This window comes from Odontomachus brunneus, unplaced genomic scaffold, assembly GCF_010583005.1.
Source record: "Odontomachus brunneus isolate Ranch 3 - 2012 unplaced genomic scaffold, Obru_v1 Obru_scaffold_063, whole genome shotgun sequence".
Taxonomy (NCBI): domain Eukaryota; kingdom Metazoa; phylum Arthropoda; class Insecta; order Hymenoptera; family Formicidae; genus Odontomachus; species Odontomachus brunneus.
The window spans coordinates 1,247,349-1,266,031 of NW_022639513.1; the positions used below are offsets into that span (position 1 = coordinate 1,247,349).

At 43.1% G+C, this 18,683-nt stretch overlaps 1 protein-coding gene across 6 annotated transcripts in view; it reads right to left on the reverse strand.

The window, feature by feature from the left end:
- LOC116846386 overlaps positions 1–18,683 on the reverse strand; it is a 53,911-nt gene that overhangs the window by 16,391 nt on the left and 18,837 nt on the right. For all 6 annotated transcript variants that reach the window (XM_032820130.1, XM_032820126.1, XM_032820125.1 and 3 more), the window contains 12 exons: positions 5,365–18,365; positions 4,861–5,218; positions 4,438–4,686; positions 4,214–4,363; positions 3,821–4,150; positions 3,435–3,607; positions 3,256–3,355; positions 1,889–2,052; positions 1,378–1,599; positions 1,045–1,298; positions 801–961; positions 281–551 (listed from right to left, as the gene is read on the reverse strand). In XM_032820130.1, the coding sequence (XP_032676021.1) occupies positions 281–551; positions 801–961; positions 1,045–1,298; positions 1,378–1,599; positions 1,889–2,052; positions 3,256–3,355; positions 3,435–3,607; positions 3,821–4,150; positions 4,214–4,363; positions 4,438–4,686; positions 4,861–5,218; positions 5,365–18,365 (15,433 nt within the window). The remainder of the gene's footprint in view (positions 1–280; positions 552–800; positions 962–1,044; positions 1,299–1,377; positions 1,600–1,888; positions 2,053–3,255; positions 3,356–3,434; positions 3,608–3,820; positions 4,151–4,213; positions 4,364–4,437; positions 4,687–4,860; positions 5,219–5,364; positions 18,366–18,683) is intronic.

The window sequence follows — 18,683 nt, forward strand, 5'->3', positions numbered from 1 at the left end:
GAAAATCGCTTAAAAGACAGTGAGACAATCATGAAAAAACATTTCAGTTCGTGTAACTGAATGGGGACCAGATGTAAAACTCACTGATGAGAAACAACATCTCCGTTACTGTGACTGAAAACATTCATTTGAACATTGAGCTATATTAAAGTTCGGTTGAGATAACTGAGAGCAATTAGCCAAGTGGAAACTTATAGGAAGGACTTTTTTTATTTGGTTCTCAGATAATAAAAAATTCAGTTGTACTAATGAAGTTGTTTTTTCCGTGTAGATAGCTCACCACACCACGCCGACACTCGGGTAAGCCTCGAGCTGTGCGGACATTCGTAGTTCTCCACCTAGCTGAATCGTATAAGCGGCGTCGAGGTCGCGTAGAAATTCCGGAGCGATGTAAGCGCGAATACCCTTGTCCACCACGAGGGTACATCGACAGGACACCGAGCCGTTTATGTTTCTGGCTGTCGCCATATAGCATCCGGAGTCCTCGAGGTTGGAATGAATAATCTCCAGAGTATGGAAATTCGAGTCGTCATCCCAAAAGATGTGACGGTCTAAAGGAAGGAATATATTTGAGATAGAAAATTGACATAAAAATTTTCACGAATTAAAGGGATGTCGGAGTGAGTCTGTTTTATCGACATTTTTACCGACAGACGTTACCAACATTTCTTACTTCCCTGCAGATAAGTCAAAGTTTCAGTTTGGAAGTCACTCCGACATCCCCCTTATCGATTTATCGATTATTTTAGTGAAAGAAAATTTTAATTGATTAACATCCAACAGTGAAGTGAGATAATTACCATCTTGAAAGATCTCTTCTTCGTTCTTGTACCATGTGATCTCTGGAGCGGGGTGTCCGATGACTTGGCAGGTGAGCCTGACCGGATAAGTCGTCTGCACTCGTCTATCTCGTATCCTCATGGTAAATTGTGGCGGTTTGTCCTCTGGTTCGATGCTCAGACTTTCCATGAAATCGTATAACGCGTTATCGTGTGGTCTCGATACGTGTATATCTAATTACCTCGATACGGTATATCTAATTACCTCGTTCTGAGTTTTGCGTCGGCCTCGATGATTTTCAGATCATTGACGACGAGGACTCTGGCGAACGACGATACCTTGCCGATTCTGTTGCTTGCTTCGCAAACGTATCTCCCGGAGTCGTCTTCGTTGACGTTTGCAATTGTTAGAGAATATTTGGAAGCGTCGTAATATATCGCGAATCTTGAATCACTTCGTGGGTCTAACTCCGTCATTTCGCGGTACCATCGCACCTCCATCTTGGGATCCCCGCGAATCTAGAGGAAATCGTTCGGTTATGAGATAAAGTAAAAAATTACTGACAGAACATCGCGTGTTCGCTTCTCACGAACTTACCTCGCATTCCAATTTCACCAGCGTTCCCTCGAGAGCTTTCAACTGACCTGGTAGAATCTTCGTGAATTCTGGAAGATCAGTACTTTCGCTAACATACGCCGAATTCGTCATGGTGACTGGTTCGCCCCATCCATAACGATTTCGCGGCGTCACGCGAAATTTGTACTCTCCACCAGGTCGCAAATTGAACGCGTCGAACGTGTTAATCGGCGTAATTCCCAGCTGAAAGAGAGGAAATTAAATAATATGAACTCTAATATAGGTAAATTGAGTTAAATTTTGTCTTATTTATTTATTTATTGAAAGTGGTCATTAAAGTAAAAAGATACAAATAAGATGAAAAAAGAAAATAAAAATATAACAATAAAAATAAATATCAGTAGAAAAAACCTCAGTATTCTTTAATAATTGAGTAATTAATATAAATTAATATAAATTGACTTAACTAGTTCAAATAGTGTTTTAATTAAATTTAGTATTAGAAATAATTAAAAAAGCGTTTGTCTCTTACTTCTACCCATCGCGCGCCTCCTTCGCCGCCTAACAGCCAAGCCTCGACCTTGTAAGCGATTACTGGTGCTGGTCCTCTTCTTTCTGCCTTACCCCAAGTCAACGAGAGCCAATTTTTGCCACCGTCAACAACGACGGGTTCACTACTGATTGGACCGGGCACATCTAATAAACAAATCATTAAAAATTACTCATCTACCTCGCGGAATTAATTACAAAAATTCATAATCGCGTAATTCACACTTGCATAAATCTATTGTTGAGAAGAAAATGCATAGATAATTCTTATTCTTTGGCTAACCTCGATGCCCGTACAGATATTCTAAGAAGTCAACGATCAAACAGTTTTTATTTGTCCACGAACGTCGCAAGCGCGAAATAGTGATTTCCCCGTTTTTGTCGTCGACGACGATCCCGTGATCGTGTGGTTTCATGACGAGATTTTACTTAAGCAGCCTCAAGAAAACAAGCAAAAGGCAACCAGACGAAAAAGTTGTTCTTCACCGAGCGAGATGTATCTGCCTTCTGCGCGCGAACTATTGTAACTCGAGATTTTTAAAAGTGAGGCACACGAAATGATTCGCGTTTCGAGGACGACTGAATTTCAAATTGTGGAGTCTGCGAGGTGTTGGTGGGAGATGAATGTAACGAAGGCAAACTAAAATAAACTGCCGTGAGATGTTTCTCCAACTGAAAGAATTATGATGTTCTCGTGTCGCGGTTTATTTTACATTACGAGTGCTACCTCATAATATCGCGCGAACGTGCTAATTTTGGATCTGATTGAGAAGTTACAATTCGAAATAACGCGTCGAGCGTTCACGCATTTTGTGCGTATATTTAGAGGTCAATCGGAGCCAATAAGCAATCGAAACAATCGTCCTGACAATTTTTGTCTTTCCTACGATATGTCGAAGAGAAAAATTGTTACAATACCTTTTACTATACTGCGTGAAAATGGCACGAAAATTACTAAAATAATCCGATATATGTTGTATTTTTTCATCTAGCTAATCGATTTCCATATGCTTAAAGAGATCGCTGATCAGCATATTCAGCTGGATGAGTAGTCAAGCTAAATATTGACGACATTTCGCGCAGTGGCTTAGGTACCATCTGGCGTCCAGCCATGAAAATTCAAGCCAAGCGTACGTTATTGCACTTGGCCTGCCGTTTGTCATTCTAATTTTAATGACTGGAGTCAACAAATAGTCACACGTACTTGACACTTATTTGAATTTATTGTTACACAATACTTAATACTTCGTGACTTACTTAATGACTTCGTTTAAGCTTTTACAATCACGATCAATCGTGAAATCTCAATATATGACTTTCAGTTTGCGAGATAATCGTGAAGCCACTTACTTCTCACATAGGACATGTCATCGTCCAGTTCTTCTGCATCGCGTTCGGTAATAGAACTCCAATCCGGCGATGGAGTCAACGACCTGGCACGTTGCTTCACCTATTCGGGCACATCGGTGATTATGATTTCTCTTTGCGGCAGTGTAGCGCAAAGTATAGATTCATACAAATATCCTCACCTTGATCGAGAAGAAGCATCTGTCACAACCGTATCTATTCTTAACCAGAATGCAGTAGGTACCTTCGTCGGAAGGTACGGCTCTCTTCAACGTCAACCTGACGTAATCGTCGATACTCTCCTTGTACGATCTCGGGCCGCCCGTGATGTCTGTTAGTCCTTTCAACCATGTCACTGAAATTAGATATAATTAAGTTCGCGTTTTGTAGCGCGAAAGGGATTATTCTTCCGCGAATGAGATAAAATTTAATTGCTTTAACTATAAACACGGCTTTATAAGTGTACAACTAAGTGAGAAGAAGGCAAATGAGAAGGCTAATCGCTAAATTGCATGAAATTAATTAATTTTTGTTCAAAAGCTTGAAAAGTTGCATTGTTGGCTCTTACCTCGCGGCTTCGGGACCCCACTGACCCGGAAAGACACACTGACGTCTTCACCGACTATCGCGTCGATCGATTTCCTCATGAGTCTCGAGACGAACATCGCCGGTTTCCCTCCATCAATCGCGCTCGGCGATATCACATCTACTGTCGCACTCGTATCCACTTGTCCGTAAGCATTGATCGCCCTGCAGAAATACGTGCCCTTCTCCGACTCCGTCGCTTCGGGCACGATCAACGTATGTAGCCCGCGTTCAACTATGGTCCTCGCTTTTGGTATCGCTATCGGCTCCTTCCGGTCGCCTCGGAACCATCTAACCTCTGGAGCTGGTTCACCTGCGATGGATCGATGAAGATTGATGAAGATTTCGGCACGAGACACCGAATCGAACTACTCACCTTTGACTTCCACTTGTAGAGCGATGGTTCCACCCGCGGGCACACTGTAATCTTTCAGCAAACTGGAGAATCGTGGTCGTCGGGGAACTTCCAGGCCAGTTTCGTTGCTGAGACTTTGATCGCTTCGGCTCACGAGCCGTCGTTCCCGATCTAAGGTCATTCCGTTATTTATAAGTAAGCACACCTCTTATTAATCAGCGATATATTAATATCTTCTCGATTACCTTCGAGACGAATCATGTGTGATACTTCCTCGGTACGGAGTTCATTTGCCGCACGGCACGTGTACTGTCCGTTATCCGAGGCGTCAGGATCTACTATTTCCAGACGATAGACATCGTCGTCTAGGTAAGTCTGTCTATAGCGTTGACCTTGAAGAATCTGTCCGTCTTTCCACCAGGAGACCGTGGGAGCTGGATATGCTCGTACACGGCACTCCAGGACGAGCTTGTGATCGGAGTATCGATAAATATCTGAAGCAAAACGATTTGATATTATAAATTACATTATAAACATCCCGGATATGTACTCTCTAAATATTTTGAAAATCTTATTCAAAATGAGTGAGACTGCAAATTTCATTTTCCAATTTAGAAAATAAATTGCTTACACGTCCGTATCGTTCGCAAATTAATGCACGTACACACCTTTGATCGATTTTACGAAACTCGGAGGCGAATACGTGGGTTTGTAATCGGAGTAAACCTTCAGAAACGACTCGCTGGTCGAGGTGCCGTGCGTATTCTCGGCCACGCACATGTACACTCCAGCATCCTCAGGAAGCGCGTCGTGCAACTCCAGATACGCCATACCATTCTCACATCGCGTCTTGTAACGGTTGGACGATGCGTCCAACTTTTCGCCGTCCTTCGTCCAGTGCACTCGTGGTTCCGGGTTACCGAGAACGGTGCAAGTCAGTCTTGTCCTCATACCAATTCCTACGACTCTGTTTGTCAATCTCGTGCAAAACGACGGTTTTTTCGGTTTATCCCAGGTCGAAAGACTCTGTGCACAAAAGAAATAATATTTTCGTTTTGAAAATATCTTTACTTTTGGCCATATAAATCTTAAAATGAGATTACATAGCCTTGAACGAAGATCAGTTATTTGCATCAATATATTTTATTATTTATTTAATCTTGAATAACTACCTCGCTACTTTGGCTGAGTCCGACGTAACTCGAGGAACTGGAATCGTAGCTGTCGAGGCTGATACGTGGCACAGTCTCCGTTTTCGCACGTCGAGTAAGTCGAATGCGCGTGCTGGGTACAAGAGTCGCGTCGCTATCGCCAGTCGAGTAGTCCTCGTACTTCAACAAACCAGTCGATCTTGCTCGAATCATACGGTTTTCTCTTCTTCTACGTCTCCTGTAAGGCGATCCCGTGTCCATGTAATATTTACTCGTGGAGAAATTGCGTAATTTATAATTCCAGTAATCGTCGATTCTTCGTCGATTCAGCGACGTCAGTGAATCCCTCCAGCTGTATGATCTGGACGTGCTGGAGAACATCGTTGAAATTCCAGAATCAAACCGGGAGATATGTTCCCATTTGTCTCGCGAATAATCGGTGTCAAAGAACATCGAGGTCGACTTTTCAGGCTTGTATTTTGTTTCCAACATGTCTCTAAGGAAACGATCGGATTCGCTTTGACGTTTCCTGGACCATTCCATTTCTCTAATTAGCTCTTCTCTTCTTTGCTTGCTCCTGGATATCTCCTCATCTCGTCTCTTTCGTAATCTTTGTTCTTCTTCTCGTAACAATCTGGCATTTTCTTCTTTCCTCAGCCACTTTTCATCGCTCCACCTTTGGGCTTTCTCCTCATTTGCTCCAGACGCATAATCGGTCTCATCTCTTTTGAATCGACTCACACCTTTTTTCCTTGTTAAGTGTTCTATTTCTATTTGATGTGGCTTGTCGTCGTAATCTCTTTTTGAACCATCGTATCTCTCCTTCCATATCCTGGATTCATCGCTTTCAATATCCTGAGGCCATCGTTGTAATCGTTCCTCTGCTCTTTTCATTACTTTTATTTCTTTATCTTCGGTTATTTTTGAACGTAAATCTTTATCTTTTCCTACCTGAGATTCTGAAATTTTCTCGCTAAATTTCTTTTCTTTTTGTTTTATATGCGATTTCTCTTCTCGTTCCCAAGCTTCATTTGATTTCTTATATTGCCGCTCGTTTTCGCTTACATCATTCTTTTTCGTTACATCATTCACGTATACACTTTGCGTTTGAGATATTTTTTCATCCATCCTAGGAATTTCCTCTTTTTTCTTTTCTATTTGTTTTTCATCTATTTTCTCAACTTGTTTACTTTCCCGCTTACTTCTGCTTTGAATAGCTGTTTTCTTTTTCTCTTGTATATCTATCATTTCTGTTTGTTCGCTTGATGTTACTTTTGCCTTTTCGGCTGCAATTGATTGCTTTTGTTTCTCATCTTTTTTCGACTTTTCGGCTTCATCCTTTTGTTTCTGCTTCTCTTCTTTCATTTTTACTTGTGCGACTTCTTCCTGTTTATTAAACTTCTCTATTTTCTTTTCCGGTTCTTCAATTTTCTCGCTTTTTGGCTTTTCAACTTTTTCTTCTTTCGGCTTTTGTACTACTTCCTCCTTTGATTTTTCAGTTTTATCCTTTTCCTTTTGCTCTTCTTCCATTTTTACGTGTGCAGCTTCTTCCTTTTTACTAGGTTCCTCTATTTTCTCTTCCAGTTTTTTAGCCTTTTCGCTCTTTGACTTTTCTACTATTTCTTCTTTCTTTGATTTGTCAGCTTCATCTTTTTTCTTCTGTTCTTCTTCTTTCATTTTCACTTGTGCAGCTTCTTCCTTTTTACTAGACTCCTCTTTTTTCTTTTCCGATTTTTCAACTTTTTCGCTTTTTGGCTTTGCACCTTTTTCCTCTTTCGATTTTTCTACCGTTTCTTTTTTCTTTGGTTTTTTATCTCCATTCTTTTTCTTTTGTTCTTCTTCTTTCATTTTTACTTGTGCGGCTTCTTCCTTTTTACTAGACTCCTCTTTTTTCTTTTTCGATTCTTCAACTTTTTTGCTCTTTGGCTTTTCATCTTTTTCCTCTTTCGACTTTTCTATTATATCTTCTTTCTTTGATTTTTCATCTTCATCCTTTTTCGCCTGTTCTTCTTTCATTTTCACTTGTACGATTTCTTCTTTTTTACTAGATTCCTCTGTTTTCTTTTCCGATTCTTCAGTCTTTTTACTCTTTAACTTTTCAATATTTTCCTCTTCCAGTTTTTCTATTGTTTCTTCTTTTTTTGATTTTTCAGTTTTATCCTTTTCTTTTTGCTCTTCTTTTTCTATTTTCATGTGTGCAGCTTCTCCCTTTTTACTAAGTTCCTCTATTTTCTCTTCCAGTTTTTCAACCTTTTCGTTTTTGGATTTTTCTACTATTTCTTCTTTCTCCGATTTGTCAGCTCCATCTTTTTTCTTCTGCTCTTCTTCTTTCGTTTTTATTTGTGCGGTTTCATCCTTTTTACTAGACTCTTCTATTTTCTTTTCCAGATCTTCAGTTTTCTCGCTCTTTGTTTTTTCAACTTTTTTTTCTTTTGGCTTTTCTGTTATTTCCTCTTTCTTTGATTTTTCAGTTTCATCCTTCTTCTTCTGTTCCTCTTCTTTCATTTTCAACTGTGTAGCTTCTTTTTTACTAGATTCCTCTTTTTCCTTTTCAAATTCCTCAACTTTCTCAATTTTTTCTTTTTTCAACTTTCCTATTTCTTCTTCTTCCTTTGATTTCTCAGTTTGTTCCTCTTCTTTTATTTGTACAGCCTCTTTCTTTTTAATAGATTCGTCTGTTTTTGTTTCTGTAACTTTCTTGTCTCTTGGTTTTTCACTTTCCTCCTTATTTCTTTTTTCTGTCTCATCTTTTTTCGTTTTCTCAACTTCATCCTCTATTTTTGGTCTCTCTACTTCTGTTTTCGTTAACGCTGTCTCATCTTTTTTACTAGACTCTTCTTTCTTTTTCAATTCTTTTACTTCTTCCTTCTTTTTGTCTTTTACACTCTCACCTTTATCATCTTTATCTTCTTTTGGTTTTTCTATTATTTCCTCTTTTTTCTGCTCTCTCTCTTCCATTTTTATTCCTTCCTCGATTTTTTCTCTTTTCTCTGATTTCGCAGTTTCTTTCTTTTCCTTTTGTTCATCTTCTTCCTTCTTTACTTCTTTTTTCGTTTGATCTACCTTTTTCACTGTCTCTTCTTTCCTCTGTTCCTTTTCTTCTTCTTTGCTTCTTTTATCTTTGTCAGTTTTCTGCTGTTCTGGTTCTTCTTTTACTTTTAACTTTTTATCTTCTTTCTTTTGTTTTTCTTTTTTCTTCTCGAGTTTCTCTTGATATTCTTTATCGGGTTCCTCCTTTGCGAGTTTCTTTTTAGATTCTTTTTGTTCTTTATCTGTAATCCAGATCGTTTCTCCTTCTAAAAATTGGTCACGCATAATGTTTATCAGAGTTTGTAGCTTGCAAATTGGTTCTTCAAGAATTGTCAATCCTTCTAGCACTGTTTCCTTCTGCCACAATGTCTTTGTCGTCTCTATCGATTCTTGTATCTCATGCAAACATGGCACTAAATTTTTTGAAAATCCTATCGTAGTAGACAAATGCGTATCCTGCGATTCCGCCAACGGTTTATCGGCGGATTGTTCTCGTATTACAGATACGGATTTCTTCAAATTCTGGAGAGCATTAATCATTGAATTAGCAATGTTCGGTTCCTCCGGTAATTGTGCGATGCACTGTTTAACATTTCGCAACGGTTTCGTTAACATTCCAAGTGCCTCATATTCGATGTGAACTTCGATAACGATCGGCATTTGTTGCTCTTCTAATCTGCGTCCTATGGTCTCAATCGAGTCGTTGATATCTGAAATACTCTTTTGCAATTTCGTCGATAAATTCGAAAGTTTTTCACGTCGTTGCACAGATACAATTGTCTCAAGCGCATTTTGCACGAGTTCCAGTGGTTTCTCCAGGTTCTTCAGATATTCGCTCGGTGACTCTTCCACGGTGACAATGGAACGTTTCAGTTCATTTAAAGGTGAACTAAGTACAGACGATATGGTATTATCCGCTTCCATGGTTCTTGATTGTTCAAACAATGGTTTGTCGATGATTTTTCTTTCGACGAACGAAATACACTTTTCAAGATTAGAAAGTGATTCGACGATAGCGTCTGTGTTGCTTTCGTCTTCGAATGTACCCGAATTAGATTTGTTTTTGAGCAACGTCAAATTCTCCTGCACACTCGCCAATGGTTTCATCATCGCTTTGATGGCTTCGGTTTTCGGAGAGTCGCTCTCCATGTGCGATATGACCACTCCAATCTCCACCATTGGCTTTACCAATTTTTCGATGATCGACCAGTCTGGTGTTCTTCTTTGCGCCTCCACGACTGTAGTTGGGGGTTCCATCACAGTACATTGTCGAATATCAGCGATCGATCTCTCTATTTCGTGGAGAGGAGTCGCTAAGCACTCAGTGATCCAGTTGCTCGTATCGTCAGGCATTGATTCGATGTCCGGTGATACCACTCGCGCCTCTAAAACCGATATAGCGCGTTGGAGGTCAAACAGAGGCTCCGCCAACGCGTTCAACATGAAATCTTCTTTCGGTCGATCCGTTGATGTCTCGATCAGCATTTGATCCTGTATCACGGCGATCGAATGACGCAGCTCCTCCAGCGGTTCCACCAAAGGACGAAGGACGAACTCACTTTTACCCTCGATGGCGAACGAATGTTCGCTCGCGCGCTCGATGGCTGTTTGCTCTTGAATGGCTATCGCGGCCGCGTCCTTCAATTCCAGCAGAGGCTGTACCATTGTCTTCAACAAGGAGATGCTCTCGTTCTCTGTTAAAGGAGACGCATTCTCACTCGGCGCGATTACCTTGCGCTCTTCGACTATCAAGGCCAGGCACTCTCGCAGTTCGGTCAAAGGTTTCGCTAAAGTCTTCAGCACGGAGACCTCATCTTCCGAGATAGAGCCTGCGATCGAGGCCGGAGACTCGACCGTGCCTTGGTTGATCACCATCGGCCGCGTGATTCGCGAAACGGGTTCTTCTATCACGTCCGCCCATGTGTTCAAGGACGAAGCATCCTCGGAAATAGTGTCGGCGGTAGGTTCCATGACTATCTGCTGATGATTGCACATCGCTATGCGTTCCGCCAAATTATGGAGAGTCTCGGCGAAGGTCTCTAACGTTGAAACGTTCTGCTGTTGACCGAGTTCGTTCAAGGAATCGGGCGCGACCGCGGTTACTTGCTGTATAGACGCGACGGAAGCTCTTAAGTCCACCAGAGGTTGCGCGATCGACTTCAGCAGAGCCACGGCATCCGTTTCTGACGCCACGTGACTTCCTGCCTCCAATATCACGTGCTCTTGAACAGTCGCGATGGATTTCTGCACCTCTTCGAGGATAGGCTGTAGTGCGAGTTTCTCCAAGTTCATCGAGGACAGTTCGGGTGTCAAACGGTGCGCTTCGTTGTGCGCTTCAATCACGTGCTCCTTCTGCACCGTTGCTACGAAGGATTTCTCCAGCTGCTGCAAGGGACCGACCAGGCTACTCAATACAGTGGCTGGTTTCCTCTCTTCCGTGACATCTAGGATTTCAGACTGATGCATTTTGGTCTCCTCGATGATTAGGATTTGCTCTTGTAATATTCGCAAAGGTGCGATAATATTTTCGAGCAGATGCGTGTTCATCTTAGTCGACTGTTCTGATTCGACGCTTGTGGCGAAAGCCTCAACGATCTTCGGTCTCTCGACAACCACGCAGCAGCATCTTCTAAACTCCTCGATGGATTTCGCGAACGCCTGCAACGCGGACGCGTTTTCTATCTCTATAATCTGTCGACCGGCGTTCTCTATCGCGTTCAGTTGCTGCAAGACCACCGTCGACGTTCTTAAATCGCCGAGTGACCTCGCGAAGTCCTTTAACGTCGCCAAGTCGTCTATATTCGATTCTATGAGTAACTTATCTTGAACAGTTGTGACTTGATCTTGAATTACTGCCACGAATTTGCTCAGATCGTCCAACGTAGGTTTGATCGGCAATCGTTGTAGAGATAGGGCCGTTTCTTCGTGAGGCGCAGTTAAGAATGTTTGTTGCAGTTGTTGCAGCGGTTGTAGCATGCATTCTAAAGCAACGGCCTTTGTCGGTTTTTCTGTCTCTAATGTTTGGCACATTCGGTCCTCCAGTCGCAATATTGCGCTCTGCAGTCCCTCTATCGGTATGGTTATCATCCTCAACAGAGGAGACTCCTGAGTTTCTTGCTGTACCATTTGCTGACTGGTTGCAGTTAGCAGCTGATTCGCTGTTTCTTCTACCGACTTCGCGAATGTCAACAACGTCGAGACAGTTTCTGTCTCGGTAGCTTCATTCAAATGATCGACGATCTCTTCGACAGTCGCCAACGGCATTTTCAGGCCTTCAAGAGCCTCGTTTATCGTCTTTACAATGAGAACATCTTCGCTAACGGCTGCTTGTTGCTGAACTACAATGATCGAGTTCCTCAGCTCCTCCAGCACGGGCCTCAGATTTGCACTTTCTAAAGAAATTCGATTTTCACCAAGTTCTTCCGGAACGTGCTCCTGCATAACTGTAATTTGCTGCATACCTGCCGTTAGCGATTGCTCCAGCTTTTCCAGAGGTTGCATTATTGCGCTCAATTGAACAGCCTCTCTCTTTTGCTCCGGCATTTCCGATAACTCGACTTTGCGATCTTGAAGACCCTCCTCGATTTGTGAGAGCGTTTCATGCAAAACGTGAATCGGGTCAACGATCTTGTGCAAGACTTCCGGGTCCAGCTTTTGGTCTTCTTGCTTGACGACTTGCGACGGAGGCGCAGGCTCAGATTCTATTTTCAGTTGGCCAATAATAGACATACACTTATCCCCAAATTCCTCCACCGTTTTGGCAACGGCTTGCAGTACCGTGATGTGTTCGGTACTCGATAATTCTGTCTCTTGCTGACAGGTCATCGTATCGTGCTGGATACATGCGATTGATATCTTCAAGTCCTCTAATGGATGTTCGACAGCTTGCATTAAACGCGCTTTAGATGTTTCGCTCGAGCTGCCTTCAGTCACGGTATTAAGCTGCACTTGTTCTTGAACAGTGGCGATTGACTTCTGCAGTTCCTCTAAAACCGCTGTGACCGACAATTTCTGCAACGTCATCGTGTCTTGCTTGATTTCTTCGATACCTTCGCACGGTATCGATGCTGTTTGCTGTATCTCCCTATTCAAGGTGATCTCCAGTTTTAGCAACGGTTCTATGAGAGCCGTAAGCGCAACTGCTTTCTTATCAAATAATTCCGGAACTCTCATTTCCTCGTCGATCGTTTTGCACACTTCTTGAAGAGGACAGATGATTGCTCGTATAGTTTCAACTTTTACCTGTCCTTCCTGCATCATGACGCTCTCAGATTGACTTAACTCTGCCTTTTGCTGAGCAATCATTGTCAGTTTCAATTCCTCAACTTCTTCCAAAGATTCCGTTAACGATTTTGGAGTTAATACTTTTTCTTCAACGAGCAATTCTTCGATTTGATCAGGTGAAGATACTAACGCTTGTAGTGTTTCTGCTGTATCCATAACAGACGTTACTATTTGCTGTACTGAACTATCCACTTTCCCGACGGCCACTTTGCTTAATTTCGTTTTTACCTCCATTGAATCAAAATCGTCGATATCTTTGGATTCGATCGGATCTGTGGAAGGCGAGGTTGATTCAAACGGTGAAGTTTTGTCACCTTTCACCTCTTCCTGCGAATCCATGATAGCTTCTATAAGTTCCTCGAGCGGTCGCGCGGTTGTTTTCTCGATATCCTTCGTTTCTTCTTTCATTTTTGTACTCATTTCTCCTTCTTTCTCATTAATAATCTTAACGCATTTTAATATTTCTATTTCATTTAGAGATTTCAAGGTGTCGTTAATGCACGGTATTAAGGTTCTCAGAGTCGTAGACAATGGCTCTTCGTCTTTTCCGGCGCACTTGTCTTCATCAATCGTTTCGCATACAGACACTAATGCATTTTCAAGAGCAGTTAAGGGCTTAGTGAAAGACTGTAATGATACTATTATGTTCTCCTTCAATTCTGGCCGCACTTCTCCGTGAGTCAGCGAAATAACCGTATCAATAGTACGTGCAAAGTCGACGAAGATGTCTTCTATATGATGAAATTGGCTGTCTAACGATGTAATGAGCGAAGAAGGTAAAGCCGCTTTAATGGAAGCACTCGTCGCCTGTAGATCATAAAGATTCTGTATCAATACCGTCAGCTCGCGTATTTTCTGCTTGTCTTCTTCAGATTTCGAAGCTGTCGATCTTAGCATCGCAGATTTCACAAAACCGACGAGTTCCCTCAACGGTTGTTCCAGATTTGCGATCGAAGAATTGAATTTTGATAGCTGAGTTCGATAAAGACGCTTCTGTTTTTCCTTTTCCTCTTTCTCTTCTTCGCTCTTTCTTTTCTTCATATCCTCCGTTTGCTCGATGCGGGTAGTCGTATCTCGATTTTCTGAATCGGTTGTTAGTGCCGCAATTGGCGTATCTTCGATCTTCAATTGAGCATTTTCCTCAGCGACTGCTTTAACCGGCGGTATCTCCGTGACTGTCATCACGCTCTCGATTTCTTCTTGCGAGATTTCAATGATTTCATCGGTGACACTTTCTACCTTTGTTACTACCATGCTCGCTTTCCGTTCGCTCTCCGCTATCTCTTCTATCGTCATTATAGTATCCTTCACATGATCCAAGACATCTACAACGGCAGAGAAGGTTTCCACGATCGGCGCACCTTTCAAGGCGCCTTCTTGAACGAGCTCCGTCTTGTGTGCCGACAAAGAAGAGCTCATCTCTGAGATAGAGTCGGCCAATTGCCGAAGCTGATCCGTTAAATTAGGTGAGATTGCTGAGGCTACTCCCTGCTGGGCGTTCTCTTTGATAATGTTCAATGCTGACAGAAGTTGATTAGTCGGATAAAGAAAGCCTTCTACGATAGCTTCTTCGTCGATCAGTTGACCGTCGGTCTGAATAAGCTGCGTCTGAGCGAGGGAAATTTGTTTCTGTAACGCTTCTAGGCACTTGAACACTATTTCGTGCGTGTCTTGATCCGGATGTTCCTTTAGGGCTGTTATGGTGCTCGATAAGCGATTCAACGTGCCGGTCAATCGATGCTGAAGAGGAATTTTGATGCTACTAGAGCGGCGCGAGTAATCGGTCTTGCCGATCTGTTTCTGCAGCTGGAGAATCGCGAAATTTAGCTGCGTCAGAGACTCGTTGAATAAGGAGGCTTCCGTCATGTTCGCAATCGCTTCAACAGTGTGGCAGACTTGCTTCTGCAAACCTTCAATCGCTCGAAGAATGACGCTTCTTCTCTCATCCAACAGAGAGGCTTCGGTAATTAAACTTCGTCGGCTGCTTTGCACCATTGAGAGGCAACTGTGGAACTCCAAGAGGGGCTCCAATAGATTGTACAACTCGAGGATAACCGGTCCTCGTTGACCCAACACATCTAATTCCTGAGCAGCGACCTTGATATCCTTGAGAAAAAGAGTCGTCGGTTTGCCTAAGATTTTCGCCACATCAGTCTCCAGAGTCTCCTCCGCAGCTTTCTCCAGATCGCTCATACGCTCCAGAATGCTGTCCAAAGGCTTCGAAATGTCCCGAAGACACTCCAAAATCTTTCGCCTCGACGATATCTCCTGAACTACAACCGGAACTTTCTCTTTGATTTCTCCCAGCACGCACAGGAGACTCTCGAACTCTCTTTCCGTTTCTTCGCCTTTGCCGACGAAGTCTGTCGTCTGCTTTATTACGTCGTTTTCTATCGTGTTTAACAGCGGGGTCAGCCGATTCAATATCATAAGTTCCAAGACATCGTGATCGTGCGTTCTTAAAAGAACCTCTCGGATATTTGTCAGTGGCTGTAATAAATTGGTCAGCACCAAAGTAGCTTGGTTGACCTTTTCCTCGAACGATCCAATATCTTCGCTGTAAACGATGGTCATCACGCGTATCGTAGAAATGGTCCTTCTCAGCTCCTCCAAGGAATTTGCTAGTTTAGATTGAGGAATCGTACTGGTCCTTGTCGTCGATTCTTCGAAATCCTCTAGAATACCGGTCATCTCTAACTGGAGCTTCTCCAACGTCTCCGATAAAATCATGATTAATTTGCTCGCGTTCTCTTCTCTCTCGTGCTTTTTGTCCTTTACAATCTGCAAAGCGACGTCGTCGACTACCTTCTTGGAGCCATCCTCCGTTGTAGTTTGCTCAGTAGGCAATGTGGTGGACGAGGCTTCAAGTGGTATGGACGCGATTTCCGTGAGAGTGCCTGGAACAGTCTCTCGGGAGGCCGTGACGACTTCCTCTTCCGTTTCCACGGCGAATGTCCTGTCGGACTGTTTAAGCTCCTGCTGGTAAAGAGCTTCTCTGATCGACAGCGATATCTGATTTTCGATCTGCTCGACGATACTCACTATCGGCCGCAGAGACTCTTCTTCCTGGTGTTCACGAAGAACGTCCATAATGATTTGCAGTAAGTGCTTCATAGGACGACCTAAGCCTTCTAAAGTAGAGAGATCCTCCGGCTCGTGATATATGGCAACGGCATTTTGAAGTCTCGTCAACGGTTCTCGGAGGTCGATCAGTGCTTCTATTAAACTTTTATCACTCGGCGGCTCAGAATACGATGTCTGAATTGCAATCTTGGTCACATCTCTTTTCAGTTCCTCGATCGTCGAGCTCAGCGCCGATTCTATTTCGTCTCTCGTACCGCCTTCTGACGTGGTGGACAGCCAGTGTTTAATGGGATCCAAGGAACGACTGATTTGACCAGCCAGAGCAGGCTTCGAGTCCTTGTCAAATTTCACAGCATCTTGCCCCTTCTTCCTTTTGGATATTTCTTTCGCTACGAGAGGCGCATCTTTCTCTATCTCTTCCAATAATTGCAACATTGGCACTATCGACTCGATCGCAGAGCCGTTTTCGATTACGTCGTGAAGTATCTCTTTCAGCGTGTTAACGGGAGTCATCAAGTTACACAGGACCGCTTCTTCTCCTGGCTCATGCTTCTCCGTCAATAAATTCCTTTGCAGATCTAATAAGGATTCATTGAGTCTGCTGATTTCCCGCGTTATTTCATTGTCCATCGGGTCCTTCAAGTTGGCGATCGCGAGGGCCGAAGAGCCGACGGTCTGACGCAATACCTCAATACAATTGATCAAATGAGACGATGCCGCATACTTGTCTTGCTTCTCTAAAACCGACGACAACGCGAAATGCACACCGCTCAGACTTTGGTCGACGTTCAAGTTCTTCAGCATATGTTTTCGTGCATCTTTCGCTTCCGACAATCGCTCCGCTAATTTCGACATTTGTCTGCCGGTGTCCTCTACAGTTTTCAAGATTGCTCCAACACGGGAGATTGCCTCAGAGTGTTCGGAGCTTTTCGCTACCGTCGTAATCACGCTCTTCAAACTTTCGATGGCGACGATCGTTTCTTTGATCATCGGAAGGTCCCGAGGAGTGTACTCCTCCGATTTTAAGATTAACTGAAGATCCAGCAGAGGCTCAGCAAACTCCATCAGGCTATTGAATGTCTCGTTTTCCTTTAACGTCATCGCGGTGTGCGCTGCGTGCGACACGCATTCCCGAAGTTCTATCAAACACGCTGCGAAACCCGACGTGCTCAGTGCTTGCTGTGGACTGGCAGATCCATTCGCGATGTGTCTTGATTGCTCCATGCAATCTAAGATCGTGCTGAACGTCGCTTGAACGTTGATCAGAGGATCCACGATTTCTCTGGATATGTTTCGAGACTCATCTGATATCGATTTCGCAGAGGAGGATCTTTCCGTTCCATTGGAAATACTGCGAATGCTCTCGTTGATCTTCCTCAGAACAGCCAGCGTAGGTTGCAAGGATGACAATTGAAGATCCGCGACAACTTGTGATAATTGAAAGATAGACGGCTCCAAAATATTGCGAACGATTTCCACATCCTCCACCAACTTGATTTCACCGATCGTCTTCAGTAACGCACGCAGCGGTGGCTCGAGATTGATCAAGAGTTCGATATCTTCGCTTTTTCCTCGTAAAATCTCCAATTTCCGATATATATCGTCGACTTGTTGACGAATGTTTGATAATCGCGGTGATGAACTTTCAGATATTTTTTCGTATGTCTGCAGAGCTTCGTGCAGTGTCATCTTCGGCTCCAGAAGAATATCCTCTGTCGTTTCCAAGGTCTGTTCTTTGACACTAACTGAATGATCCGGGAAAGCGGGAGTAGCTTTCCTTGCGCTTTTTGAATTATCCAGCAATTTCTCTTCGTTGATCGACGATTTCTTCGCCGTCTTTTGCTCAACACTGCTTCCAATATCTGTTTCTATTTTGTCGAGCGATTCTATGGCTGGGCGTTGTCTCGTCTTTGTATCAACTCCACCTTTCAATTCGCTTTCTCTCTCTTCTTCGTAATCGCTGGGGCCTGAATATTCCTCAGAGTTACTCTTATCGTACCGCTGCTTCTTCTTGCGTTGCTTCTTCAGTGCGCCGGTCACCGAATCGAAGGAAGAATCGCCGCCGATTCCATCGTCCAGACTGGAGCCGGCTGTTCTTTCGGCGCTCAGACTGCGTTTCCTATTGTCAGCCGCGCTGTTTTCTGTCTGTCTCTGGACCAGACTCTCTGTGATGGAGAGGTGTGCGGAAGACAAAGCGTCCGCGAAGGTATCGCTGTCGTCTTGTTTCATAGACGAGAGAGGAGACAACGGCGGCTCGTCTTTTTGGGCGCTATGAAAGCTCTCAGACTCGAATCGCTGGCTCCTCTCGCTCTTCGACGACGAAACACTCATCGATTTTTTCCGAGGTGGTCTACTGGGTGCCTTCTCGTCCTCTTCCCCGTTATGTCGAGCCGCTCTCTTCAATGAACCTCGGGAATCGCGCTCGGGCGATGAGAGAACGTGTGTTAAGTCGTCCATGATGGAAACATCCTCAAAATCGGCTTCCGTTCGCAGGTCGTCGCCATCTTCCGCGCTAACAAAATAATCGGGCGATACGTCGATCACTACTGCTTCCATTAGCAGGTTACCTGACGTGGATGTCTCTTTCACGAATCTCATTGGCGGCAGCTCGATCACATTGTGTTCTAAAACCAGAATTACTTTTCAGCATATGACTGCTACACTGAGAGAAAAAATATCTAAGAAATAAATAAAAAAATATTTGTTCGACGACAACTGATAACATATATACTTATACTAATATAAAATATATTTTAAATAAGAAAATATATATAATTTCTCAAAACTTTACAAAACAGTATAGTTGATCCACATATAAATCTGGTAGTGCTAATTAGAAATCAATTTTAATTTTGTTTAGGTTTTGGCTAATCTAGATTGTATTTTAATAAAGTTAGGTTGAATTAAGTTAGGTTAATAAAAGAATTTAAATTTAAGTGAAT